This window comes from Carassius auratus, chromosome 8 (assembly GCF_003368295.1).
Source record: "Carassius auratus strain Wakin chromosome 8, ASM336829v1, whole genome shotgun sequence".
Classification (NCBI taxonomy): Eukaryota; Metazoa; Chordata; class Actinopteri; order Cypriniformes; family Cyprinidae; genus Carassius; species Carassius auratus.
In genome coordinates this window covers 25117255-25145240 of record NC_039250.1, presented here as the reverse complement: position 1 = coordinate 25145240, position 27986 = coordinate 25117255, and the positions used below count along the sequence as shown (strand labels likewise).

At 39.5% G+C, this 27986-nt stretch overlaps 2 protein-coding genes and 1 long non-coding RNA gene across 4 annotated transcripts; 1 reads left to right on the top strand and 2 right to left on the bottom strand.

Moving 5' to 3' along the window:
- Nucleotides 1-294: 294 nt before the first annotated feature.
- Nucleotides 295-8904, top strand: LOC113107778 (uncharacterized). Of its 2 annotated transcripts, XM_026270485.1 has the most exons (7): nt 295-407; nt 2595-3496; nt 3767-3863; nt 4989-5090; nt 5250-5425; nt 5918-6019; nt 8116-8904. In XM_026270485.1, exons 2-7 carry the CDS (start codon nt 2598-2600, stop codon nt 8885-8887), a joined length of 2148 nt encoding a protein of 715 aa, XP_026126270.1. In that variant the 5' UTR covers nt 295-407; nt 2595-2597; the 3' UTR covers nt 8888-8904. The 2 variants fall into 2 exon arrangements, with proteins under 2 accessions (XP_026126270.1, XP_026126271.1); XM_026270486.1 differs by lacking the exon at nt 295-407 and having other exon boundaries at nt 1978-3496.
- A 644-nt stretch (nt 8905-9548) lies between these two features.
- Nucleotides 9549-23509, bottom strand: LOC113107779 (uncharacterized). Its single transcript, XM_026270487.1, has 12 exons — nt 23442-23509; nt 23027-23126; nt 22634-22659; nt 22525-22552; nt 17839-17886; nt 15688-15717; nt 15494-15541; nt 14606-14653; nt 14461-14515; nt 10931-11121; nt 9857-9986; nt 9549-9731 (listed from the first exon to the last, which is right to left on the bottom strand). Exons 1-12 carry the CDS (start codon nt 23502-23504, stop codon nt 9575-9577), a joined length of 924 nt encoding a protein of 307 aa, XP_026126272.1. The 5' UTR covers nt 23505-23509; the 3' UTR covers nt 9549-9574.
- A 592-nt stretch (nt 23510-24101) lies between these two features.
- On the bottom strand, nt 24102-25590 carry LOC113106790 (uncharacterized). The gene is made up of 3 exons (XR_003292577.1): nt 24968-25590; nt 24562-24720; nt 24102-24137 (listed from the first exon to the last, which is right to left on the bottom strand). It is a non-coding gene; the product is annotated as an uncharacterized LOC113106790 (long non-coding RNA).
- Nucleotides 25591-27986: the final 2396 nt, after the last annotated feature.

The window sequence follows — 27986 nt, the reverse complement described above, 5'->3', positions numbered from 1 at the left end:
CTCTATATTCACGTTCCGTACAATAGAATCACCAATAACTAGAGCACTTTCATCAGGTTTCTCAGTGGGTGCATCACTGAGTGGGGAGAACCTGTTTAATGTTTTGATGGGAACAGAAGAGCGGTGTTTTGACCCACGACTACGCTGCCTCACTGTCACCCAGTTGCCCTGCTGCAGGGCAGGTGGGAATTTTCTTGACTCAAAGTTGTCCTGAGGGCAGAAACGTTTGTGATTGGTTCAATCTGACAACCAATCGCAAGAAGGGAGATAATTGCAGAGGCGGGGCCACCATTTTGAAAATTCCCGCAAATATTATTCACACCTGTGTGCAGGCAGGCAATTAGGAACTGATTATCTGCAGTGAGCAGGCAAGAGGAACGTCAACTGGAACTGGTTATCATTTCAAAGTAAGTTTGTAAAAACAAAACCGTAATTTCCTTGAAAATAGAGCATTGTATGTAACAGTTAGCACTATGTGTGATTTTCTTTCTGCCCTCGAAATCATAGTATAATGGTGCAGCTTGTAGCTTAAGGGTAGGCTAGCCTGCTGTTTCAGAAGCAAGCTAGTGTTGTAGCTTGCATTAAAATGTTGCAGTAACTGTTGCCAGCGGTTCTTATCACAAAAATGTAGAAGAACAAGATAATTCAGAAAAATGTCAACTTTTTAGTGTGTGCACATAACTTACATGTAAACCATAAGCGCTAGCTAAGCTAGCTAGTCAAGCTACTCAGGTGAGCTAGAAAGTACATTGCAATAAGCGGTACTATTCAAAAAATTTATGACTATTTAGGGAGTTGTAGTCTAATTTATAAATTTGGCTTTTCTTCATGACTGTTTAGTCTCATCTGGTCCTAGGCCAGAGACTATCGTTTCCCACAATTTTGTCTCATGGCAGGTGAATCCCTCCTGGTCTCAGGGCAGAAGTCAGTCTAATTTATAAATTTGGCTTTTCTTCATATCATCTGGTCCCAAGGCAGAGACCGTTTCCTATGGAATGCCAAAGCTGACTTTATTTTAAATAAATAAATGCATAAATATACGAAGAAATGTAAAAGAGCAAAAATACGTAAATATACAAAGAAATGTAAAAAAGTACAAATATAACATTCCTTATTCCTATATAAAATTGTTTTTTTTTTTCACACATTTATGTATTTCAACTTATTTATTTCCACAAGATTTATTTATACAGGGTGTCACTGTGGCCTCAAAGCTTCAGCACTGCCACTCTGAGCTCAATTGCTGATGTCTGAGGTAAACCATGCTCCCCTCATTAGCATACGGACAGAGAAATGTGGAAATAAATAAATGTGGAAATAATTGTACACATAAAAACATACATAAATGTATGTGGAAATGAATAAATGTGTAAATAAACAAATGTATAAATAAATAAAAGTGTGAAAAATACAAGTATACATAAATAAGGTAATGAAAGTATAAATATTTATTTGTACTTTTTTACATTTCTTTGTATATTTATGTATTTTTTTTATATATAATAAAGTCAGCTTTGGCATTCCATAGGTTTCCCACAATTTTGTCCCAGGGCAGGTGAATCTCTCCTGGTCTCAGGGCAGAAGTGGTCTGAGGGCAGGACGGTGAATCCCTCCTGGTCTCAGGGCAGATGTGGTCTGAGGGCAGGACGGTGAATCCCTCCTGGTCTCAGGGCAGATGTGGTCCGAGGGCAGGACGGTGAATCCCTCCTGGTCTCAGGGCAGAAGTGGTCTGAGGGCAGGACGGTGAATCTCTCCTGGTCTCAGGGCAGATGTGGTCCGAGGGCAGGACGGTGAATCCCTCCTGGTCTCAGGGCAGATGTGGTCCGAGGGCAGGACGGCGAATCTCTCCTGGTCTCAGGGCAGAAGTGGTCCGAGGGCAGGACGGCGAATCCCTCCTGGTCTCAGGGCAGATGTGGTCTGAGGGCAGGACGGTGAATCCCTCCTGGTCTCAGGGCAGATGTGGTCCGAGGGCAGGACGGCGAATCTCTCCTGGTCTCAGGGCAGATGTGGTCCGAGGGCAGGACGGCGAATCTCTCCTGGTCTCAGGGCAGATGTGGTCCGAGGGCAGGACGGTGAATCCCTCCTGGTCTCAGGGCAGATGTGGTCCGAGGGCAGGACGGCGAATCTCTCCTGGTCTCAGGGCAGATGTGGTCTGAGGGCAGGACGGTGAATCCCTCCTGGTCTCAGGGCAGATGTGGTCCGAGGGCAGGACGGTGAATCCCTCCTGGTCTCAGGGCAGAAGTCATTTTTCTGTTCTCAGGGCAACATAGTTGGACAAAAGGGAGTCAGCTGTCTTCTCTGGTCTCAGAGCAGAAGTCATATTTTTTTATGTATTATTTAGTATATTAGCAGTTTGTATAATATGCAGCGCTGCCTGGAAGACTTTATTGAGGGCTCAAATTTCCATCAAGCGAAAAAGTCGGGGGTGAGATAAATGCAGCCAAGACTTGTAAAATAGAAAAGAGAAGATGAAAAAACTTATTCTTCTTCTTCGACTATGTTAGTTAAATATTTATCAGGACCGATCAGTTTGATGTTTAGCCTGTGTTTCTCCAAAAATCTTTGTTCAAGTATAGTGTCTTTTCTAATTTCAGAATATGGCGACACATTGGGTGAATGGTGTTAAAAAACGGTTGAAGAAGCCACATGACTCCAGGGTCAACCAAGATGTTGTTGTCATTAGGGGGGATGCCAAGGAGTTCATGGAGGGTTACATTAAAGAAGTGCAGGAGAAGGAGCATTGCTACTTCAGACCCCCAGTCTGCCGCCGGCAGGACTATTATTACTATGGCTGTGACCGTGGGAATCACGCTGCAGGCAAAAGTAATGGAGAAGCCACACAAACTCGGGCCAATTCTTGCAAGGCATACATCTCTTTCAAAGTCATCACAGATGCCGGAATATCAGGTGCCATAATCCAAAAGATGCTACAGCACACTGGCCATGACGAGGCTAATTCTAAAGAGAAAAACCGCATCCACCCAGACCTGCATTCGCTCATTGAAATATGGTTTCAACAGGGTTGTTCTACTTCTGAGATCTTAATAAAAAGCTATGATTGGGCTCAACAAAATGGGCATTTGGACAAAAAAGACCGCCGGTTTTACTTAACCCCTAATGACATTAGGCTTTTAAAGAAAAACCTCAGAGGTGTGGGTGACAGTGATTCTGTCAGTGTGGACCATTTGGTTTCCATGGAACTCAGAGACAACATCTGTTTTTATCAGCCACTTCACAATGAACAACCATTCATTTTAGTTGTACAAACACCATTTCAAAAACAACTTTTGGAAGAGAACCCTCATCCAATGGTTTTCATGGATGCTTCATACAAAGGCATAACAGCCTACGGGTATGCATTTTATGCACTGTTATTGATAAACAAAACTGGAAGAGGCGTGCCATTTGCCTATTTTATCCTGAGCAAGGAAACTACTGCAACAGTAAGCCTCTGCCTACAGAAGCTTCAAGTGAGTAACCCAAGCTTCTATCCAAGGTCAGTCAAATGTTGGCATTATTTATGTTATACTGTATTTATTCTTTTCTTTGTAATTGGAACAACAGGAAATATGCATGTTTGACTTTGATTCTGAAAATACTACTGCACTGAGCTACAGCTTTTGAATTTTGGATCTCACTAGGTTCTTAACTCACTATTCTAAATTTTCTTGATACAATGTTTACAATATACAATACACTTTGTCTAATGTATGCTTTTGGGTGTGGTGCAACTTTTTCCTCTTTTGTCTGTTTTTCAATGTTACAGGTCAGTGATGATGGACCGTGACTTGAGAGTGCTTAATGCTATTAAAAGCATTTTCCCAAATGCAAAGCTTCTCCTTTGTTGGTTCCATGTGCTTCAGGTAAGTCGATGAATATACAATATCACTATTTGTGACATTTAAATCTACAATGTTGTGCAGTTGACATTGGGTGTGTAAACAAGTGTAATCTTAACTGTACTGTATATTTAAAGGGGGGGTGAAATGCTCGTTTTCACTCAATATCCTGTTAATCTTGAGTACCTATAGAGTAGTACTGCATCCTTCATAACTCCAAAAAGCGGGGCTCGAACCCGGGTCTCCGGCATGGGAGGGGATGCACTAACAAGGAGGCTGAGATATTTTAAGCAGTTTTACTCACCGACTGCGGTTCCAACACACAATCTTGACTTTTTCGTTGGGACTGCATCATCCTTAAGAAATAAACGATACGCAAATCCGTCGTCAAACTGGGCCTTGTTTGTAAAACAAGCATCTTCGAAATGCAGGGAACAAACAAAAACACTTGCACAACTCCGTTGATGCTCTGTAAAAATAAACTCCATCCACTGGTCCCTTAATGCGTTTTTTTTTTTTTGGTAATCTGTGCAGGGTTGTCTTACCCTGGCAACCAAAAACACACTACTTTTGTGACTTTTAGCGACGCTCTCGTTTTGATCAGTGAAATGTCTGTGCTCTGCTATACGGGAGCGCGCTCTTCCGGCAGAAGTGCCTCAGGACCCATATAAGGAAATTCCGCTCCATCTAACGTCACACAGAGCCATACTCGAAAAAAACTTTCCGAAACTTGTGACAAACCGGAAGGAGTATTTTTGGAACAGAAATGCTCCTTCAAACATACAACTTAATTTTTGAAACTTTGTCCATGTTTAGCATGGGAATCCAACTCTTTTAACAGTGTAAAAAAACTCAGTATGCATGAAATAGCATTTCACCCCCCCCCCCCCCCCTTAAGGGCAATCAACTAGTGGTCTGCAGTGTAATTGCAGGTGGTTGTGACATAAATACTTACAGTTTGCAGTATATGCTTATTTCAAATCCTGAATTCTACTTGCATGAAACATGAAAATTTGGGATATATACAGAGTTACATTGCAGTACAATAACATAAACTCCCTTTTGGCCAAGCAATGGAAACTAACTGCCACGTGACTGGGTGAAATAACATACCCTAATGTGCATCTGAAGCAATTTATGCTGTTATAGGCTGTTAACCGGTGGCTTGTGAAGACAGATGGAGGTCACCTGACACCTGAACAAAGAAATGTGGTCATTCATGCCATGGCATCAATGAAAGCATGTCTGACGGTACTATATTTTCTTACATTCATAACCCCAGTGCAACTAAGTGGTCCTGACCAAATTATGCATTCTGTAGTGTACATACTAGTGAGTTTACAATTATTTATGCTTTTTCTTTTTAAGGTTTGTATATAAGCATCTCAGATTAAATGTTTTTCCCCTAAGGAGGAAGAGTTTCTCAATGTATCTGCCAAGAAGTGCAGTGAGATCGACACCTTTTTGGGTAGTCCCCATGTAACAACTTATCTGAAGACAAATTGGTTTACCTATGCGGAGCTGTGGGTAAACTTTGGCAGAACGTTCTATCACTGCAGCAGTGAGACAAACAACAAGGCTGAAAGGTATTTTACTTAAATTTGCCAATAATATTTAAAATTTATTTTCATATTGGGATCAGAGTATTTGCTTAAAACATTGGAGTGTTGCTAACATCATGGCCCCAGAATTATGCACGCAAATATAGTGCCAGTATCTACTAGCTTTTCTCAAAATGGCATGGGCCTATATAATACCACATATTGAACACTGACTTACTATGCACTGAACGTTATGTCTTACCACAAGGCCGGCTCACCTCGTGGCCTGAGGCAAAGTTTACCATGAAAAATCTATATTCCCCAAATAAGCAGTTAATGCAGCTCTTTAGGTTGAATGAGCGAAGTTTCACTAAAGTCAGAAAAAATATGTAGGAATCAGTGTTTTACACTGCTAGTTTATTTTGTATTGGTATTCAATTATTTTCTCCCAATTTGATAGGAAGCCAATGGTATGGTGGGTGTCAGATTTGTAATTGTCAAGCTTTTCATGTTATTCATGCCTTTTCTGTCTTAAAGATTCTTCCTTACGTTGAAATACCAGTTCCTGCGAGGCCAGGCAAACCGAAGAGTCGACCAACTTCTGCTTTTGCTATGTGGAGATGTAGAAAAGTATTACAGGTTAGTAATCTCTCTAACAGGGAATGTCAATTTTGCCAAATGGCTATTTCAGCCTGTTATAGAATAAAATAAAATGAGACGCAGCTACAGTATTGTTCAAAATAATAGCAGTGCAATGTGACTAACCAGAATAATCAAGGTTTTTAGTATATTTTTTATTGCTACGTGGCAAACAAGTTACCAGTAGGTTCAGTAGATTCTCAGAAAACAAATGAGACCCAGCATTCATGATATGCACGCTCTTAAGGCTGTGCAATTGGGCAATTAGTTGAAAGGGGTGTGTTCAAAAAAATAGCAGTGTCTACCTTTGACTGTACAAACTCAAAACTATTTTGTACAAACATTTTTTTTTTCTGGGATTTAGCAATCCTGTGAATCACTAAACTAATATTTAGTTGTATGACCGCAGTTTTTTAAAACTGCTTGACATCTGTGTGGCATGGAGTCAACCAACTTGTGGCACCTCTCAGCTGTTATTCCACTCCATGATTCTTTAACAACATTCCACAATTCATTCACATTTCTTGGTTTTGCTTCAGAAACAGCATTTTTGATATCACCCCACAAGTTCTCAATTGGATTAAGGTCTGGAGATTGGGCTGGCCACTCCATAACATTAATTTTGTTGGTTTGGAACCAAGACTTTGCCCGTTTACTAGTGTGTTTTGGGTCATTGTCTTGTTGAAACAACCATTTCAAGGGCATGTCCTCTTCAGCATAGGGCAACATGACCTCTTCAAGTATTTTAACATATGCAAACTGATCCATGATCCCTGGTATGCGATAAATAGGCCCAACACCATAGTAGGAGAAACATGCCCATATCATGATGCTTGCACCTCCATGCTTCACTGTCTTCACTGTGTACTGTGGCTTGAATTCAGAGTTTGGGGGTCGTCTCACAAACTGCCTGTGGCCCTTGGACCCAAAAAGAACAATTTTACTCTCATCAGTCCACAAAATGTTCCTCCATTTCTCTTTAGGCCAGTTGATGTGTTCTTTGGCAAATTGTAACCTCTTCTGCACATGCCTTTTTTTTAACAGAGGGACTTTGCGGGGGATTCTTGAAAATAGATTAGCTTCACACAGACGTCTTCTAACTGTCACAGTACTTACAGGTAACTCCAGACTGTCTTTGATCATCCTGGAGGTGATCATTGGCTGAGCCTTTGCCATTCTGGTTATTCTTCTATCCATTTTGATGGTTGTCTTCCGTTTTCTTCCACGTCTCTCTGGTTTTGCTCTCCATTTTAAGGCATTGGAGATCATTTTAGCTGAACAGCCTATCATTTTTTGCACCTCTTTATAGGTTTTCCCCTCTCTAATCAACTTTTTAATCAAAGTACGCTGTTCTTCTGAACAATGTCTTGAACGACCCATTTTCCTCAGCTTTCAAATGCATGTTCAACAAGTGTTGGCTTCATCCTTAAATAGGGGCCACCTGATTCACACCTGTTTCTTCACAAAATTGATGACCTCAGTGATTGAATGCCACACTGCTATTTTTTTTGAACACACCCCTTTCAACTAATTCAACTAATTGCCCAATTGCACAGCCTTAAGAGCGTGCATATCATGAATGCTGGGTCTTGTTTGTTTTCTGAGAATCTACTGAACCTACTGGTAACTTGTTTGCCACGTAGCAATAAAACAATATACGAAAAACCTTGATAATTCTGGTTAGTCACATTGTACTGCTATTATTTTGAACAATACTGTACTTTCATGAAGCTTGCCACCCTCTCACAGTCTTAACAGTGAATTATTTTTTTATGGAGCTGTTGCACTAGAAAACCATCACCATGGCAATGACTACACAATGAAACTTGCATTTAGCTAAAATCTATCCAACAATAAGGGCCAATATACAGTATGGTTATGAGTTTATGGTATTGCATAAGTTATTGGCCATCCAGTCAGGATATGCAAAATGTGTGCCATTTAAAAGTTTGTGATGGTGCCCTTACCTGTGTTGCAGCTAGCTAGGGCACACTCTCACACACTGGTGTCCTGTCGCTCCCCACTGTCCTATCTGAGGCAAAAGGCTACTATTTTACTGTAATTCCAAATTTGTGTCTTGTTTTTCATTACTGCAGCTACATGGATGGACTCAGCGAAGCAGGACGACTGACATTATCCAGCTCTACTGCTCACCAGGCTGCTGCGCTGCTGTTTAAAAATGGTGTTGGCAAAGATTTGGACATAGAAGCGGGGCAGTGCTTTGTGCCGTCACAGTCGACCAACACAGCCTACAAAGTTAACTTGTTACACTTCACGTGTGAATGCACCAATTTCCGGATGGGAAACATATGCAAACATCTTCTCTTGGTGAAGATGGAGGTAGGCAGGAGAGGTATTGACATTGAAAAAATGCGGAATAAAAAAGCGCTAGAAATCATCAGCCTCCGTCTCTACCAGCAGACTGAAGATGAAATAACCATCTTCAATAGTGATGGGACTATGAGTATTGTGAATAGGAAAACTCCGACTTTGTGCACATGCATTGCTAATAGTTTTGGAGAAAGATGTGTTTGCATACATGTCACGCATGTCCTCAAGCCTCAAGACATTCTCACAGACCCCAAAGAAAATGCACCAGTGTCTGAAGCCTCCCATGGGAATCCTCCCATACAGTCCATGTTATCAGACCTACTAGAGTGGAGCAAGTCCGAAGCATTTGAACATACCCCTGAACTGTACAATACCATCCAAAGAGCACACAAGCTGGCTTTTGGAAAATTCACTGCTGTGTCCAGAAAAAGGAAAATTACCCCTTTACATGGTTACCGTAAAAAAATTAAAAAAGCTAGACTGCAGAGAGCAGTAGTTGAGAACTTTAAAAACAAAAGAAGAGCAAGAAGAACTTAATTCTGTTATTCTGGAGGTCTCATTGTTTGCATGTGAAAGCGCCCGTCTTGATTGGTTGATGAATTTTCTTGGTAGTTGATCAGGTAAATAAAATACTGATAATTAAATCAAAGTTTTATGAAGTTTTGGGAAATGTATAGACTTCTTACATTTAATGGCAGAAGCAATAGTAGTGTTTTACCAATATGAAATGTAAATTATACCAGCAGAGTGGTGAAGTACACAGGTCCCGTAATTCAGTAAAAGTATTGATCCCCAAGAAAAATGTACTCACAATTACAAATAAAGAAAATTGCTTTATAACTTTGATGCTTTGATACATTCTCAGTCCAAAACCAAGACTTTCCATACATTCAAATGGTTTAACTTAACATGTATTTAGCAAACTGTTTTCTCCCTTGTGTTGTATTCTCGTCAACCTTGAGAAAAAAAAAAAACACTTTTTGTTCTTGCTTTTTCCAACGTTTTAAATAATTTCTTTTACACATTTTCAGTGTTTATTTTTATGTCCCATATTTTCTGATATAAAAAAAATAAATAAAACGAGTCAATTTCACCCTAAGTCAACACAAGGGTTAAATCACATCTATATTGTGCAAAGTGGTTTACTCAGTAAACCATAAAGACTATTACTTTGTCAAGGCTACCCATAAATGCTGATACCACTTTAAAATTGACATGCTTTATTTACTTCTGGAGGCAGTGGAGGTTCTCTGCCTCGACCAGGCACGCATCAATTAAAGAAAACGCACCCTTCAACATTTCTGGCCCAAGGCCATGCGTAGCGAGGTTGTAATAGGACCAGTTGGCCTCCATCGCGGTCTTTATCCTTGTTAGTGTCTGCCTGCAAAAGTGTTAAAAACAGATGTTATTGACATAAAGAGCAGTGGTAAAGGTGATGTAATGCATATGTAGGTCTAAGCCTTTTTAATCTTGCATACTGGCATTGGTAACAACAGATCAATTAACCTGCAGTGTTGGGCCTTGACGATGGCCTCAAGATGTTGGTCCTCCTCCAGGCAAGCCTGGCCAATTTTTTGAATTGGTAGGTATTTAAAACCCATGTAATTTACATCCTCTGCAAGGGCCAGACATTCTTCTACAAATACAAAGTGCAAGAGAGTACAAAAATGTTTTATTTTTGTCAAACTAAGAATGGAGTATAGACTGTTAAAGACAGAAACGAGATTCAGTCATTCCAAAAAAGTTCTGATCAACATGTGAAAGTGCCTTGATGATGCCATTTGATGAGTCCGCCTAGTTGAGAAGATCTATGAAAATTTCATAATTACAGCCTAATGTTACTTGGGGAAGAGGTAAGTCCTGTTAATTCAAGACCTCTCAGTAATACAAAGGCAAGGTGGATTCTTTCTGAGCCTACTTGTCCCAAAATCTTCATCTTCATTTAAGTGGGCTAACATCTTACAAAGACATAAGACACGATAACGAGATAGCTTCTATAAACAAAAAATGTTTACCCAACCTCCTATCTCACGGTTTTCTGCAACCAAAAAAATAGATCAGAGTTAATTATCTATGTGCATCCGTGTTGGTGGCAACTTCTAAGTGATTAGTTTAATGATGCAATAATCACAATAAATAATACAACGTGTAAAACAAAATTTGAAAATTAAAAAATATTTTTGCTATTTGTCTTATTCTTATGATTTGACATCACAGTGAGGTTTCAATTTCACCCCGATTGCATGCCATACTGCTGTAAATGTAAGATGGTGGTATTGGAAAAGCCTAATATTTTCTGAGGTGGTACTCAAGGTAAAAAAGAATTAAAATCACTGCCCAATGTCATGCAGAATAGTTATTTCTGGAAATGTGTTTGTATTGTGTGTAACGAGAACCAATTTCAATGCCTTCACATCCTGCCAAAATAGTGCAAAATTACCAAAATCTTAATGGTATCAAAGATTTCCGCCTAGCCAGACTATTTAGAAAAGATTCTTATACCAGCTGTGTGAAGTGATGGGTGGTCCACTGCCCTTAAACTCTTGCACATCATGTTCTTAACCTCTAGACCTCAGTTACCTTCACACAACTTGCTGACACTTGTTGACAGCCTGATTCGTGGTCCTGGCTCCACCTGTGAGTCGTGCAACTTGGCCATGAGCGCCTCTTTTTGGCTCTTGCCTTTCCTTAAGTAGGCCACCAGAGCATTGGGCGAATAGCCCTCTGGTGGCCCACACCTTCTAACCAGTTCCTCCCTAGTCACTTTATATCTGCAATATCAGTGGAGATTTTAAGCAGGCATATACAGTTAAAACAATCTTCTACTTTGTAGAAATGTTGGTAGGTCACACTTTAGGTACAGGAGAACACATACATGACACCTTAAAAAGGGTTTTAAATAACTTATTCCTAACAGCTTCTTAAGACATGACTCAGTATTACTGACTTTGGCCCAGTATATCTAGGTGGAAGCTGGGGACTTTTAAAGATTTAGTCCACAGAAAAGGTGCTGCAAGTAGGAATTTTGTGCCATGTTAGCATGATGAGCCATGTAAGAGGCTGTTATGAGCTTTTGTAAAGGCTTAGGAATATGATATGCACCTGTCCTTACAAGAGTTACAAGAGCAGGAGTTTACCTAAATTTGGGAAATAAGTAATTGTCTGTGGAGAAACATATTTCTGCTTAAAAATTCCTTCTGTGTACTTCTGATAACCTAGTTACCAGCCCCACCTACTTCATTTCATACAGTGAGTGTGACCCCGCGCAATCACAGTTACGGACTTTGAAAACATACCGAGCCAAACGTGTTCCTCCCTTGTACACAGAAACATTTTTCGATTGTCATTGGTACCTCCCAAGAAGGTTATTTCTCAGGGCCAGACATAACTGCAGAGCAAATTTAAATATAATAGTGTGCAACACTGAGGGTTATACATAGTCTAATATACCGTATTTTCCGCACTATAAGGCGCACCTTCAATGAATGGCCTATTTTAGAACAGTTTTCATATATAGGGCCCACCGGATTATAAGGCGCATAGAATAGAAGATACTGCAGTCAAACGTTTGACTGGGTTTGCGTTATGCAGTGGTCACCAACCTTTTCAAGCCTAAGATCACATCCAAAGTCCTAATGTAAACCAAGATCTACCACTTGCAAAAAAATATGAAAAAACAAGTGGCTGAGCTGTAAAACCTTGTTTATACTCGAGCGTGAAGGTAATAAAAAACCTAATATCCCTCTGCTCGGGCAGATTCGGCTCAAAGTCATGCATATCCGGATGAGGAGGCGCATGCGCGGCAAAAATGACGTGTTTGTAAAAGCGCGCGAGCCTCCGAAGATGCATGACTTTGAGTCGAATCTGCCCGAGCAGATGGATATTAGTAGTACATCTCATCACACCGGCACCCAGTTTGCGCGTCTAAATCAGTTGTATGGTCTGGTGTTCAGTCTAAAATGAAACAGTTGTGTCAAGTATAAATGCCTCGTCTGTATGGGGAGTTGCGCGCGCAGTCAGCGGAGGCTCGCGCTCTGGTGACAGGCGAAAGTATAAACAAGGTTTAAAGAGCCACACAGATGGGAAATCAAAAATGACCTGTATTACATTAAATCTAAAATAGTCTGAATATAAACACTTATTATAGCTGCACCCTAGTGATTTAGGACAAGCTAAAAACACGGTTTGGAAATGGATTCATGGTGTACTCGCTTATTATATACATTTTTCTACATTTTGAACACAAACAAAGTTACGGAGCGCAGCTCTGATTGGTTGTTTTTTACCAGGAGCGAATGACTTTCTGCAAATGGCAATAGGAGCACTGGGAGGAGCCAGAGGCTCACAGATTATCTGTCTCATATTCTACTGTCAGGACATAATGACAGGTTTAAATTTTTTTTTTTAAATATATTTTTACAAAAATTCCCTACTGCAGCTTAAACAATGTGCAAAGTAATTAAACCAAAAAGTACACGATTTATAAAGTTATTGGCTTCTAAAGTAAGGAGTCGATTCTGAATCGCTGAAACGAGTCGTTATAGATTTCAAATCTTTTGCCCATCTCTATGTACGTCACTAGAACACTTTGCATAATAAACTCCGCCTTCCGTCTCGGGAGAAACGAAACTCTGAACTGCCCCACCCCCCACACACAGACGCTCTGTTTGGTGTGATAGCATCATGTCGAGGAGACAAGGTGTTTTTAATTGTAAAGGCAAGTTTGTTTTATTTTCACTGCCAAAGAATGAAGATCAGAAGAACCAATGCCTAAAATTCTTTTTTACCACAATACCAGAGCAGTACAACAAATCCCTTTTGTTGTGTTCACAACATTTCACTGATGACTGTTTTTCTAATCTAGGTGAGTACAAGGCGGGAATTTCAAAGCGTTTGGCCATAAAAGAGGGTTCATTACCAACTTTATTTAGACCAACAAGCATCTCCGAATCACAACGCGAAGTATCAGTCCCTCCAGAAAAACGCGGATTTTTTATGTGATTGTTGCGGGCAAAAATCCTTGATTTTGCGGCACGTTTTCTTAAAAAATGCAATGGAATATGCGGGATATTTTCGCAATTTTATGCGATGAAATTGCGCGAACTTGCAAAAACTGCGGTTTGATGAAAATGAGAAAAAAAAGGTGATTCCCCCAACACCTTATTCTCACTAGGCTACTACCATAATGTAAAGAGTAATTTCTTATTACTTCCTATGATAAGCGAGCACACTAAATCACAGAATATTTAAGTTGCAATCTCTTACTGCAACGTAAATTATTTTACATACAACTGTACTGTTCTGTAACAAAAAAGTGCAATCTTACAACTGTAAAGTTGCATCAACTTCTGAATGAAGCTACAACAGTGTTAGTAGCCTCGTGAGAAGGGGGTGTTGGGGGAATCAACTTTTTTTCCTCTATTTCATCAAACCGCAGTTTTTGAAAGTTCACACAATATTAATTTGGCTCCACTGTGTCATGTAATCGGGAAACTACTTTGCGCAGATGATGTTCACGTCACATAAATACGTCACTTCATAACACGCTATTCAGATTCAAACTGAAGCGCGCGGCTCGAATACGCACACAGAAGAAAAAGCAGCGAGACTGTTCAAGTTTTTTATTTTACTGTTTGCTTCGCGATGATAGGAATAAGACATAATTCACCCCAAACAGATGCTAACGCATTGTTTACCATGAAGTTGTGTGCGGAACAACCAATCAAACCTATGTCAGTTGACCAATCAGAACATAGTATGCTACCGAAAGGTGGGGTTTAAGGAAATCTTTTGAACAGCTTCGCGCGAACCATTTGGGGATCTCTGAGAATTGAGGTAATTTTAAAATTATATTTTGACAAAATGACAATATTTTTTAACCATGGATGGATTTAAACCTACTGTACAGGACTTATAAACAGTGATAGGAAGCTTAGAATTTTCATCTTACTGGCTCTTTAAGTCAGCGGCTGTGAAGTGCGCCTTATTGTGCGGAAAATACAGTAATCGTGCAATGTGTAGACCTGTGCACAGTTATTGTTTGGAACTATTAATTAAGGAAGAATTATGTAAATGTATGAAATATTGATGGTAATGACATACAAAGTTACCTTTTGGCCTTGGTCCCGTCAGGTAACCGGAGAACACTCTCCACTTCGAATAATACTGTAGAAGTGAAAAAATATTGTTTTTATTTTATTGTCAATTAATTTCATGGCCAAAACTATGCGGACCATAAATACAGTATCTTCCTACCTTGTTCACCCTCTGTGGACTCAGATGCCTGTGCAAGGCCACCATCTACTATATTTAAAGGAGAAATCCGGTGAATTTTAACATTGAGCTCATTTTTTGGTAAATTTGGAGTGCTGTCAATACAGATAACAACTACAAAAACCGGTGTTGCCTACACCATGTTATCCTCTTTTTAAAATTTGCACCCTGTTGACTTCAATGGGGCAAGTCTTAAATCTGCTTTTACCCTCTTAATATCCTTGATGTGTCATTACAAGTGTATTTACCTGTATTTACATCCTGTTTTCGGTCGAAGGCCATAGTAATCGATTGTTGAGTTCACGCGCGTGATCATAGGTAACTAAACCTATGCGCGTGACTCGACAATCGACTAGTATGGCCTTTGACCGAAAACAGGATGTAAATACAGGTATGAGCGCTGGCTGAATTGCCTTCACTTTTATTCATATATTTCACATCTACTGCAGTCAGATTCACTCGTGTTCACTTTGAAGGAATCACTCACATTGGCTGTGCACTTGTAATGACACATCAAGGATGTTAAGAGGGTAAAAGCAGGTTTAAAACTTGCCCCATTGAACTTAACAGGGTGCAAATTTTAAAAAGAGGATAACATGGTGTAGGCAACACCGATTTTTGTTGTTGTTCTCTGTATTGACAGCACTCCAAATTTACCAAAAATTGAGCTCAATTTTAAAATTGAGTTCTCCTTTAAGACCAATCAGAAAACAGCATTCAGGGAACAAACTGTTTCAAAAGAAAGATCTCTGTACTTTCCTAACAGCAAAGTTAAAACATCAAAGACACAACTGCTTACTGAAAAGATCCCTACATGTATGTTGTGAGTGAGTGACTCGAATGCTGACCATAAATACAGTATCTTCCTACCTTGTTCACCCTCTGTGGACTCAGATTCCTGTGCAAGGCCACCGTCTACTAAATTTAAGACCAATCAGAGAACAGCATTCAGGGAACAAACTGTTTCAAAAGAAAGATCTCTGTACTTTCCTAACAGCAATGTACTGTTGGTGGCAGAGGAAAGGTGCGTATGTGTGTGTGTGTTCTCTATATATTTTTTTTACCTGCACATGGGTGCTCTCCAACAGGTTGATCTGTCCAAGCATAAAAGAAAACAAATGCCTACATGAAAGATATTCAGGTGGGCTGTGTGTTTGTATATTTCTTACCTAAAAAGCAGTGCTATGTGGATCAGTTAATACATCAAAGACACAACTGCTTACTGAAAAGATCCCTACATGTATGTTGTGGGCAGAGATGGGACCAAGTCACACATGTGCAAGTCTCAAGTAAGTCTCAAGTCTTAACCTTCAAGTCTCAAGTAAGTCCCAAGTATTTTTTTCTTGGGCAAGTCAAGTCAAGTCAAGTCACAAGCTATGTCAAGTCAAGTCCAAGTCAAGTCACCTTAATATTGTTATTTTACCTGCAGAATCTGATCTTAATAAAGTTAAAAGACAAGATATAAGTAACTGTCAGTAAATTAAAATAATTTGGATTTGCATTGTAAATACTCATGTTCAGTAAAATACATCATGGAATCAAACAAAATTGTAACTTCCTAAAATTATTTATTTTTCACTTCTGCCAACAGTGTTTGAAATGTTTTACATTTTCAACATTGAGTCCATAAAACAAATAACAGCTAAACATCCAACAGACTCCTCTCTGAACACCTCTCTCTCTCTCTCTCAAACACAGTTTACATACAACATTAAACTTTGTTACATTTCTCCTCTCTCTCTCTCTCTCTCTCTCTCTCTCTCTCACACACACACACACACACACTCTCTCTCTCTCTCTCTCTCTCTCTCACACACACACACACACACTCTCTCTCTCTCTCTCTCTCTCAGTATAGAATATAAATATGACGTATTTTCAGTTGTTTCATACTTTTTTGTTATGTACAGTACAGACCAAAAGTTTGGACACACCTTCTCATTCAAAGAGTTTTCTTTATTTTCATGACTATGAAAATTGTAGATTCACGCTGAAGGCATCAAGGGCTATTTGAGCAAGAAGGAGAGTGATGGGGTATATATATATATATATATATATATATATATATATATATATACATACATACATACATACATACATACATATATATATATATATATATATATATATATATATATATGTAATGTGCACTTCTCATGATTGGGTAATCGCGTCAGCTACATTAGTTTTTCTGATTAATTGTTTTGCTCTATGAGAAAGACAAGGTAACAAAATATTCGGGGCTTATGCCCCCTTAGCCCAGCCCTAGCGCCGCCCCTGGAATGCGTTTTTTTGACGGCCTGCTAGCAGATCATTAGGGGCCGTTCACAGCATGTCTTTTGCGCGCGCAAGTTCGCTATTTCCAATGTAGGCGCGCGGTATGCGCGCTCATAATGGAAGCAACGCGCTCACGACGCGCACCGCATCTTGTTAAAACTTTTCAGAATGCCGCAAGCGCACCGCGGGTCATGTGACAATAACTAACCAATCAGCTTCATCCTTTCCCGTATCAACGTTGAAAGCTCAGCTAAGATGAAGGAACAGCTGATCATAGCTGTATATGGATTGCCATTTTGAAATGAATTTAGTAGCAGAGCTACTGCGAGCGATTTTTAGTGCTGCAAATCCATTTATCCTTTGCTGAAATTTCCGCGTCTCCATTGAGAGAGAGCGTGTCATGGATGCTTAGCAACGACAGACGCCCCAGGAGCACTTCTGTCCGAGCGCTTTGGAAAGAAGGAGAAAGCGGCGCGACTAGCGTTTTCCACGCGTTTTTAGGCGCGAATTATTGAAGACAAAAGCGATGACCGTCGGTAACCCTCAGGCTGACATGTTGATGTGATGTGATATCTGATTTAAGTGGGCGTGGTGTGTGTAAGGTAGAGAGGGCATGACTGATGATAGTGTCCTGATCCAGTCTCGACGCTATTCTCAGCCTGCGCTCCAGCTGAGTAATCAACTTTATTTTAAAAAATAATTTATATATTTTATATTCAAACTGAAAACATGATGTGATTAACACTCAAGTCATTCAAGTCATCGTGTCTCAAGTCAAGTCAAGTCCCGAGTCTTTAACTTCCAAGTCCGAGTCAAGTCTCAAGTCCTAAAAATAGCGACTCGAGTCGACTCGAGTCCAAGTCACCAAGTCACAAGTCCCCATGTCTGGTTGTGGGTGAGTGACTCGAATGCTGACCATAAATACAGTATCTTCCTACCTTGTTCACCCTCTGTGGACTCAGATTCCTGTGCAAGGCCACCATCTACTATATTTAAGACCAATCAGAGAACAGCATTCAGGGAACAAACTGTTTCAAAAGAAAGATCTCTGTACTTTCCTAACAGCAAAGTTAATACATCAAAGACACAACTGCTTACTGAAAAGATCCCTACATGTATGTTGTGAGTGAGTGACTCGAATGCTGATCACCATCTACTGTATTTAAGACTGTGTGTGTGTGTGTGTGTGTGTGTGTACTAGGGCTGCAACAACTAATCGATCAAATCGATAATAATCGATTATGAAAATCGTTGTCAACGAATGTCATTGTCGATTAGTTGGTCTGCTCACGTCACGGGGAGCGTTACTGATGACGTCACTTTCATGACAACAGTCACACGCGAAATTGCAGAGAGTAATGTTAATCAGAGAGAAATGACAGATCAATCGGTGGCAGAAAAAAGTGTGCGCCCCAAGTCATCTAAGGCATGGGAGCATTTTACATTAAATGCAGCAAATAAGACTGTAATCTGCAAGTTATGCAAAGCTGAGCTTGTGTGGCATGGAAGTACCACAGTAATGCACGAACACATGAAGAGGAAACACGTTGTCATGGATGAAGGTGAAACATCAGCACGGTAAGCCAAAACTGTAGCTTATATTCTCAGTATATGAAGATGTGAAAATAGTATAGTCTGGTTTAATTCAATGCTACTGTGTAAACAGCTTTGTTTACCAACTTCGGGACAGTCACACTAGATCTATTTTGTCTCGAGTATCAGGTTGCGCAATCAGTTCGCTCGCAATATAAGTGATGCATTATAATAGCGCTACCGCAGAAATAGGTTAAATTAAATGGTTAAAGGCAAATTAAATATAAAGGCAGTTAATAACAGCAGTAGTAAAAGATTGTTTTTTTAGTCACTGTAGTCAGTGGTTTTTAGCGAATGCATAATTTTTCCTGTCCTGAGTTTATTGATTTAAAAACGATTGTATTGCTTTCACTAAAGAAAATAGTCTGTTTCGTCTCTACGGTTAGAATCCTGCGTCCATAGCAACGCTCTGTTTTTCATGGCAACGATGTGTTATATTTCGCAGCGAGCGGTCTGTTATCAAGAAATAACAGACAGCATTCTACGTTGGAATTCAACCAAGCCATGTAATAAAAAGTTTTAAAAAAGTTTCGATCTACTGCGGCTCTACTACGTTCACACGCTTGTTTTCATTCTTTCTATATTTAATTGATCAATATATCCTTATAATTAATTTAATTTTAAATAAAAATTGAATTTATTATATATTTTAGATGTTTTGGTTTATATCTTTACATCTGAACATCATGTCTGTGTAAATTTGTTTTACCAAAAATTGTTAAAACATAATATGTTGTATATAATTTAGATTTTTTTTTTCATTAATCATGGTTGTCAACTTGCCAACAGTAATTATCATTAAAAACAATGCAAATATTGATTTACACATAAATTGTCTCTCCTTGCATACTCAAATGTTGTTTTTTTTATTTCAGAAAGAAACAGCTCACCATGAGTGAATTTGTTCAGAGGAGAAATCCCCCATGCACTCCTCAACAAGCAGCCATTGTAACAGATGTCATACTTAATATGTTGGTAACTGACATGCGGCCAATGTCAATGGTGGAAGATGAAAGATTAAAAAAAATGGTAGGCACACTCAACCCAGGATATATTCTTCCCTCAAGGACCCACTTCACAAAATTAATGGAGAGGAAGTATCAGGATTCCAAAAAATTAAGAGTGCTATAAACACCACCAACAGTAGAATGGCTTTAACTACTGATATATGGACAAGTGTTGCCACTGAAGCTTACCTTGGCATTACATGCCATTACATTGGGAATGACTGGAAGATGACATCTGTCTGCCTTACCACCATGCCACTCGAAGACAGACATACCTCAACCAACATTGCAGAGTGGTTGGAAGAAGTAGCAGTCAAGTTTGAAATCCCTTCTGAGAAAATATTTGTGCCATTGTACATGACAATGGTGCAAACATTGTGGCCGCTGCAAAATTACTGGAGGAGAAACATGGGTGGAGCAGTATATGCTGCACTGGCCACACCTTGCAGTTGGTGATTAGTGCTGCATTAAAGAACACAGGCATTCAAAGAGCTGTTGGAGCTGCAAGATGTCTTGTGGAGCATTTAAAAAAAAGTGAGCAAGCCTGCAGCAAGCTGAAAGACAAACAGAAACAAATGGGCACACCTGAGCATAAGCTTGTTCAGGATGTAAGTACTAGATGGAACAGTACATTCTACATGATTAACAGACTGATTGAACAGAGGTGGCCTGTAACTGCAACTCTATCTGACCCATCCCTCACTCACAGAGACAAACGCTATCTTGACTTGAAACCAGACCAGTGGAGTCTGCTTGAAGAGCTTTGCAACTGCTCTTAAGCCATTTGAATGTGCCACTGTTTTTATGAGTGGGCAGGAATATATAACAGTCTCTTCATTGCCTCCACTTGTGAAAGGGCTCTTGAAGTCCACTGAAGGTGCTGCCTTACGATTCAGCTTCAGTGAAGTCCTTCCAAGTCACAGCAGTTGAGCAGCTTCAAAACAGATGGAAGGAAACACTCTTTGATCAGGTAGATAATCCTGTGGTTCTCTCCTCTGCTCTGGACCCAAGGTTCAGAAGACTGAAATTTCTGTCACCTGAGCAAATTATAACTGTTCAAGCTAAAGTGCAAGCTAAAGCACTTGCAGCAAGAAGGGAGATGGTGCAACAGCAAATTACCACCTCAACCATAAGAACTGCAGCTGAACCTTCAACATCTTTGCTTGACTCACTCCTTGAGTCTGGAGGCAGCAGTGATGAAGAGAGCAGAGAGGAGGACCTCAACACTCAAATAAGAAATGAAGTCCTGGCTTACTTTGGTGAGAGGCCCCTAGCCAAGGAAGAAAATCCTTTGGATTGATGGAGAGATAATAAAGATAAATATCCCACTTAGGCAAAATTAGCTAAATCCTACTTGTGTATCCCAAGCTCCTCAACACCATCTGAGCGTCTGTTTTCCGCTGCAGGTAACATAGCTTCCAAAAAGAGAGCCAGCCTCAGCCCGGAGCATGTGGACATGCTGACATTTTTGCATTCCAATTCAAAGTTTTGGAAGAGTGAATAAGAAACATGTTCTTATGAACAACACTGAACAGTCACAGTTTTCCTCTTCTTCTGCATTCTACCTCTGTATCAAACAGTAACGTTTGTTTGTTCATTATTTATAATTTTGATATTTCAACAAAATACGCTGCTTAATATATTATTACAAACATCTTTGTGTCCTAATTTCATAATGTGAAGTTTATATGAGCAGCACAACTCAATATTTTGTTTTGTTTATTTATATTTTGGATATTTAAAGAAGTTTTATTGTTTAAAAACTGGACAAACTTTTGTGTTTTAAGTTTTAAAATGTAAAAATTAAAGATTATTTTAGTAAAACTCAATGTGTGGCTTTTGCACTTTTTAAAGTACACTTTTAAACATAAATACCCTGATTTAGTGTTTATTTAGTTATAATAAACAAAAAAATCAAACCGAATAAAAAAAAAAATACTGTATCCGATTAATCGAAAAAATAATCGTCCGATTAATCGATTATGAAAATAATCGTTAGTTGCAGCCCTAGTGTGTACCTGAGCTAATCAAGAGCAGAAATGCTCGTTTTCACTCAATATCCTGTTAATCTTGAGTACCTATAGAGTAGTACTGCATCCTTCATAACTCCAAAAAGTCTTTAGTTTTATTATATTTATAAGAGAAAGATAGTCTGTACCGATTTTTCCCGGAAAAACATGAGTGCCTGGAGGCATGACGTGTGGGCGGAGCTAAAGAATCACGAGCGCCAGTAAGCTTTTGCATTGAGAGCGTTTGGAAGCTGTGACTTTACCGTGAGGAAAAAAACAACAGAAAACAAACCATGGCTAACAGTCAGATTCAGCGTATATATTTATGATCCAGAATCAGATCCAGAGGCTGAAATTTAACAAGAGCAGCATCAGCAACGACGTCTCTATTTAGGTCTGAAAAAAATTTAATGCGATTTTCATGTAAATCTCATCAGTAAAGACACTCCTGTAATGAGAAGTATATCTCCAGCACGTGTGTTCAGATCAGGGTTGCCAGGTTTTCACAACAAATCCTGACCAGTTTTTTTTGGTAATCTGTGCAGGGTTGTCTGGCCCTGGCAACCAAAAACACACTTCTTTTCTGAAATTTCGCGACGACCTCGCTCTGATCAGTAAATGTCTGTGCTCTGCTATACGGGAGCGCGCGCTCTTCCGGGAGAAGTGCCCTAAGGACCCATATAAGGAAATTCCGCTCCATCTAATGTCACACAGAGTCATACTCGAAAAAAACTTTCCGAAACTTGTGACAAACCGGAAGAGGTATTTTTGGAACAAAAATACTCCTTCAAACGTGCAACTTAATTTTTGAAAATTTGTCCATGTTTAGCATGGGAATCCAACTCTTTAACAGTGTAAAAAACTCAGTATGCATGAAATAGCATTTCACCCCCCCTTTAACAATTATACTAGGTTTGGTTGTAGCTTGTCTATATACATCAGCCCTACTTACCAAACAGACTTGCCTAGAATCTCAATACACCTAAAATTAGTCCCAGTCTGTGGCTGTTCTTACCTGTATTTTTAGATTTGGTGATTTTTCCCTAGAAAAGAGAAAAAAAATATTGAGTTAAGTATACAATGTGTTGAGAAACAGTATGTATATTTTGATCATTAACCCTTGCCTTTTTTCTTCTTAGAGTCTTCGTATCTAAAAGAAATGAACATGTTTCTTAATGTCATTTTAATGTTATTATAATGTTTCAAAAACCAAATAAATAAATGATTCATTCTGCATACTTATTTCAATGTGCATAGAACCAAGACAGTGTATTCACCTCGTCCTTCTAAGAAAGATCTTAAATAAATAGCATCTGATTTTGAACATAAACTTAATGTCGTATTTTATGCTTGAAATTATGTAGTAACAGTGTACTCGGAAGTATGACATCCTCCGAATTTACAAGTTAAACCTACCACTCCAAATCATCAGTAAGTTAAACTTAATGCTGGCAGCTACAGGTAGCCAGCAGAGCTCAATAAGGAGCACCCATACCGTACATATGTCTACTACTTACCAAGGGAGTTGAACAACAAAGTCCCAAGTCTCTCCCGCTCTTGAGCGATAGGGAGGCATTGGAGGTGCCCTTGTTGTCCCTGGAGGATCATTTCTGCAAACTAAAAGAGCAACAGAAAGTCTATTTTATTTAATGAAATAATGTTACTTATAATAAATGTGAACAACAAATTGTAGTAAAAAAAAAAAAAAAAAAAAATTGGACTATATTACAAGAGAAGATTATGGTGCTCATTTAATAATTATATGATCATGACTCCTGTATCGTGTGCTGAAGGTAGTACTGTGTCCATGTCAAAAATCCATTAATATTTGATCTGAAACTTTCATTCAAAATTGCTATAAAGCGAAAACTAAAAATATTTATATTTTCAAAAGAAAACAGAAACATTATGCAGAAAACGACCAAACTGTACCATTAGTGAGAACACCCCACATGACAAAGAGTCGTTTTGTAAGTCATGGTCCCTCTTCGTCATCTTCCAGGGCCCGAAAACCGAAAACCGAAAACCGAATTATACTATGATACTATGATGAAAGCAGGGGGGTCACACTTAGGTGCACATAAAGTGCTCCATTTTCGACAATATTACGTTTTTGTTTTTAAAAAACTTACTTTGAAACGATAACCACCAGTTCTTCTTGCCTGCGTACCGCGGAGGGATTTTTTGACGGTTGAGATTGGAAATGGTGGCCCCGCCTCTGCAATTCTCTCCCCTCTTGCGATTGGTTGTCAGATTGAACCAATCACAAACGTTTCTGCCCTCAGGACAATTTTGAGTCAAGAAAATTCCCACCTGCGCTGCAGGGGCTCTGCTGGAACCGGACAATGTACAGGAATCCCTGAACTAGACGCATCCAAAGCCATATCTAGAGCCCTAACATTCTTACTGTCCTCAATTAAAGTTTGGATGTGTGTCTCTAATTCTGAAATCTTCTCTGTCAGCCTAACTATTTCCCTGCATTTATCACATGTAAATCCCTCATCAGCGACAGAGATAGATAAACTGTACATGTGGCAAGAGGTGCAAATAACAATAGCAGGAGAAGCCATTACTCACCGTGCTTGATGAAATATTCTTACTGCGGTTGTTTGATGAACTTGTGAAAAACTGGAGAGAGAGAGAGAGGAGAGGAAAAAACAGTGTTCGGTTCGAATGAAAACGCTAATGACAGGCTAACGAGTGCTAACGCAATGCAGGTGCACTGCACTCACAGATTTAAAATAAAAGTGAAAGATCAAATGAATCTGATAAGATTGATCAATAATATCATAAATATGGTGTGAATTGTTATATTTATAGTAAGATAAAGATTCTAGAGAAAAAACAGCTACACGGAGCTACGATCAGCTGCAGCAAGGCCAGCAGGAAGCAGAGAAAACACTGTCCAACAGCGACACCCGCAGTCAGGCAAATGAACAAATTCAGAAGAGTATGATTGCTTTAATAAAACTCCTGGGACATAAAGATGCCAGAGTTGATGTAACACCCAGATATGAAATATGAGCTTTGTATTTATGAATATATGACTTACCAAGTACAAGACGCTGTCTGAGTTTCTTTTGAGTGGTGCACCAATGCGAGAGACAGTTGCTCTGATATCTCCTGGACACTACAGGCACTGTTACTGGATGTGACATCTTCAGCAGGTAAAAAGCTGCATTCACATTCATCCATTTGGGCTTCAGCTGGACTAAAGAGACAAAAGTGCACATCTCAGTGAGGATCCTTTGGTTTCTTCTCAATGCCTATCCAGCCTTAAGAGCTTCTCATCTGTCAGATTACTGTTCTTCATGGCAGTGAGTGCAAAAGATCTGGCCATGCTGCTGGTGATGCTTGGGAGGCGGTACCTTCAGAACTGAATGAAACATGGTTTTGCAAATAAATAAAATGGGGAGAAGAAAAAAAAAACACTAAATGTTTATTTTGAGTGCACTCACTCGGCATGTATCTTATTTTGATGCTCAGAGGGACTGTCAACAGGATTCACTGTAGACGATATGAAGAATCTCCTGTGCATCCTCTCCTGATCATCACTGAACACAGATAGTGACCATCAAACCACTGCATGATGGACAGAAGAGAACAGTGTGAGCTCCTGACAGATCCAAGCAGTTCACTGCAATATCATTTATTATTAATCTTCCCTGTTCCTCCTCAGGACAAAGGCGTCACATTGATTAAATTCCACCATGGTTCATTCATCATTTCCCTCAATGTATGTCCACCGCAGCCAATCAGAATCCTGCAAACAGTACAAACAATAAGCCAAAATGACTCTCAATCAGACACTAAAACTGAGCAGATTTAACTGATCTGCTGTTATCAGGGTCACTGACAGGGTCAAAATACACAGTTCTCTCAAAAATACATGAAGAATCTGACTTGATTTTACATTTCTAATTGGAGTCGTTTCATTATTTAATGTCAGTATGAATCATTTTAGGTCACCTGTAGGAAGTTTCATTCATGATGTGTCTGTGTGGTATTCTGGTATTCCCTGCATTATTGGGACAAAACCCCAAAATACCAGTACATGTTGAAATAGTGGGGAGATGTCTTGGTCCCCATGAGGAAACAAGCTTATAGACCACAGAGAATGAAGTGAGAATGTAAAACTGCCTGTAGTTTTGTGTGAGGGGTAGGGTTAGAGAAAGAGGATAAAAAAAAACAGTTTGTACAATAGAAAAACCAGTACAAAATTACTTTAATTAAACCAGTACTTTTTCTAGAACTTGCTGTCATCTAGTGCTTTTGCTAACAAAGAGATCACTGCTCCTAAAAGCACTGTAGCTTTTTTTGTATAGTAAAATTGTGAAAACATAAAATGTGGTTAATTAATCCCACATTATTTCATACAATCATTTCTCAAGACTTAGCAGGTTATCTGACCGGACCAGCTGACGAGCTCATTAGCATCTGAAGACCTCTGCTCTTTCCTTCAGTAAACAACAGTGTTTCACAGTCTTGAGTCAGCACGCTCATGGAGCAGGAGAAAAACTCACGCACGAGAACGAGCCTCTAGGACAGTGTTCCTCAACCCTGGTCCTGGGTGTATGTCTCCATGCTAACACCCAGATCAGGTGCTGGAGGTCCTTCTGATGACCCGTGGACTCAGAATCAGGTGTGTTTGATTGGAGACACACAACATGTGCAGTGTTGTCCAGGACCAGGGTGGAGAAACAGCGCTGTAGGATTTTCAGCATAAGAACAGAGTCCAGAAGTGTGTTCTGCAGAAGAGGTGTTAGTTATTAGCAGTCACACATGGTAAATCTGGTCAAATGAACTACATTTACAGTCAGGAGCTGCTACTGGTTTACACTAACAGTCATCTGAATCAAAACTGCAAACACCTATTACCATATAAACCTTGTGAATCAGACCGAAACCTTTTGCTTAATGTCTTTATACTTTTCAATTCTGATTTCACTCTTTTTGTTTTCAAGGTGAGCCAAACTGTATGTTTGTAGAGTATACTTATTATATATATATATATATGTCTGACAGACAACACAACACTCTTCTGTTCACCATACTATCAGCTCTCGACTACTTTTGTTTGATTTCAATCTTGATTGAGCATTACCTTAAAAACTGTTTGGAAGAAGCTTCACTTGCTTTTATGTTAAAAAGTCCCACTGTTCATTTGAGTAATAACAAATCCCCCAAAATAATGCTAAAATCTGAGTGACATCTCTAGCTGGATGAATGACCATCACCTTCAGCTTAACCTTACAAAGACTGAACTACTGGTGATTCCAGCTAACCCATTGCTTCATCACAACTTCTCTATACGGCGGGGTTCATCAACCATAACTCCTTCGAGGACAGCCAGAAACCTAGGAGTTGTGATGGATCATCAGTTAAGCTTCACTGACCACATTGCTACAACGACCCGGTCCTGCAGGTTTGCCTTATACAACATTAGGAAGATTAGACCCTTCCTGTCAGAGCAAGCAACCCAACTTCTTGTCCAAGCTCTTGTTCTCTCCAGACTGGACTATTGTAATGCTCTCCTGGCTCTTCCTGCATGTACTGTCAAGCCTCTGCAAATGATCCAGAATGCAGCAGCGAGGGTTGTCTTCAATGAGCCAAAAAAAGCTCATGTTACTCCTCTCCTCATCAGGTTACACTGGCCACCAGTAGCTGTTCGCATCAAATTCAAGGTACTGATGCTTGCCTACAAGACGACCACTGACACGGCACCAACTTACCTAAACTCACCGGTTAAATCTTATGTGCCCTCCAGAAGTTTGGGATCGCAAGTGAACGACGCCTTGTGGTGCCATCCCAAAGAAGTTCAAAATCACTCTCACGGACCTTTTCCTGGACTGTGCCCAGCTGGTGGAATGGTCTCCCAATCTCAATTCGTACAGCTGAGTCTTTACTCATTTTCAAGAATCATCTAAAGACTCATCTTTTTCTCCAGCACTTAACCAACTAACACTAGCACTTTTCCATTTCTTGTATTTTTCATTTAATAATAATTAAATAATAATAATAATAATAATAAAATAAAACCTGGCTATGTGTTCTGTACTAGACTAACTGAGACTTGTCATGGCACTTGTATACTGTTGTTGTTCTCTTGTTGACCTGACTGCTTCTATTTTCCTCATTTGTAAGTCGCTTTGGATAAAAGTGTCTGCTAAATGATTACATTTAAATGTAAATGTAAAATACAACACTGAATTATAATTATTCAGACACTTTACACTGTAGTATCAGATACCAGAACAGATCTAGAGTGTAAACCATTTCATCAAGGCATACAACCAAAACACAGATTTATGGAAACCAGTATAATCATAGTGTGATCATTTCTTTCTTTGTTCCTCCATATTTCTCTGTCATAAGTCTGAGCTGTCTGTAAAACACAGTTTAATGTGACTCAAACAGACTAATGTCGTGTGGTCGGTCAGTGGATCTGCTTCGCCTCGTCCGTCCAGCAGGTGGCGC

Bases quoted from the DNA above. Each gene is read 5' to 3' on its own strand.
- LOC113107778 (XM_026270485.1), top strand. From the start codon at position 2,598: ATGGCGACACATTGGGTGAATGGTGTTAAAAAACGGTTGAAGAAGCCA. The intron at 5,426-5,917 runs GTATTTTACTTA...TCTGTCTTAAAG, and splicing joins ACAAACAACAAGGCTGAAAG to ATTCTTCCTTACGTTGAAAT. The intron at 6,020-8,115 runs GTTAGTAATCTC...TCATTACTGCAG, and splicing joins GATGTAGAAAAGTATTACAG to CTACATGGATGGACTCAGCG.
- LOC113107779 (XM_026270487.1), bottom strand. From the start codon at position 23,504: ATGACGAAGAGGGACCATGACTTACAAAACGACTCTTTGTCATGTGGG. The intron at 23,127-23,441 runs GTACAGTTTGGT...TTGCTCTTTTAG, and splicing joins GTGGGGTGTTCTCACTAATG to TTTGCAGAAATGATCCTCCA. The intron at 15,542-15,687 runs GTAAAAAAAATA...TCTTAAATTTAG, and splicing joins TGGAGAGCACCCATGTGCAG to TAGACGGTGGCCTTGCACAG.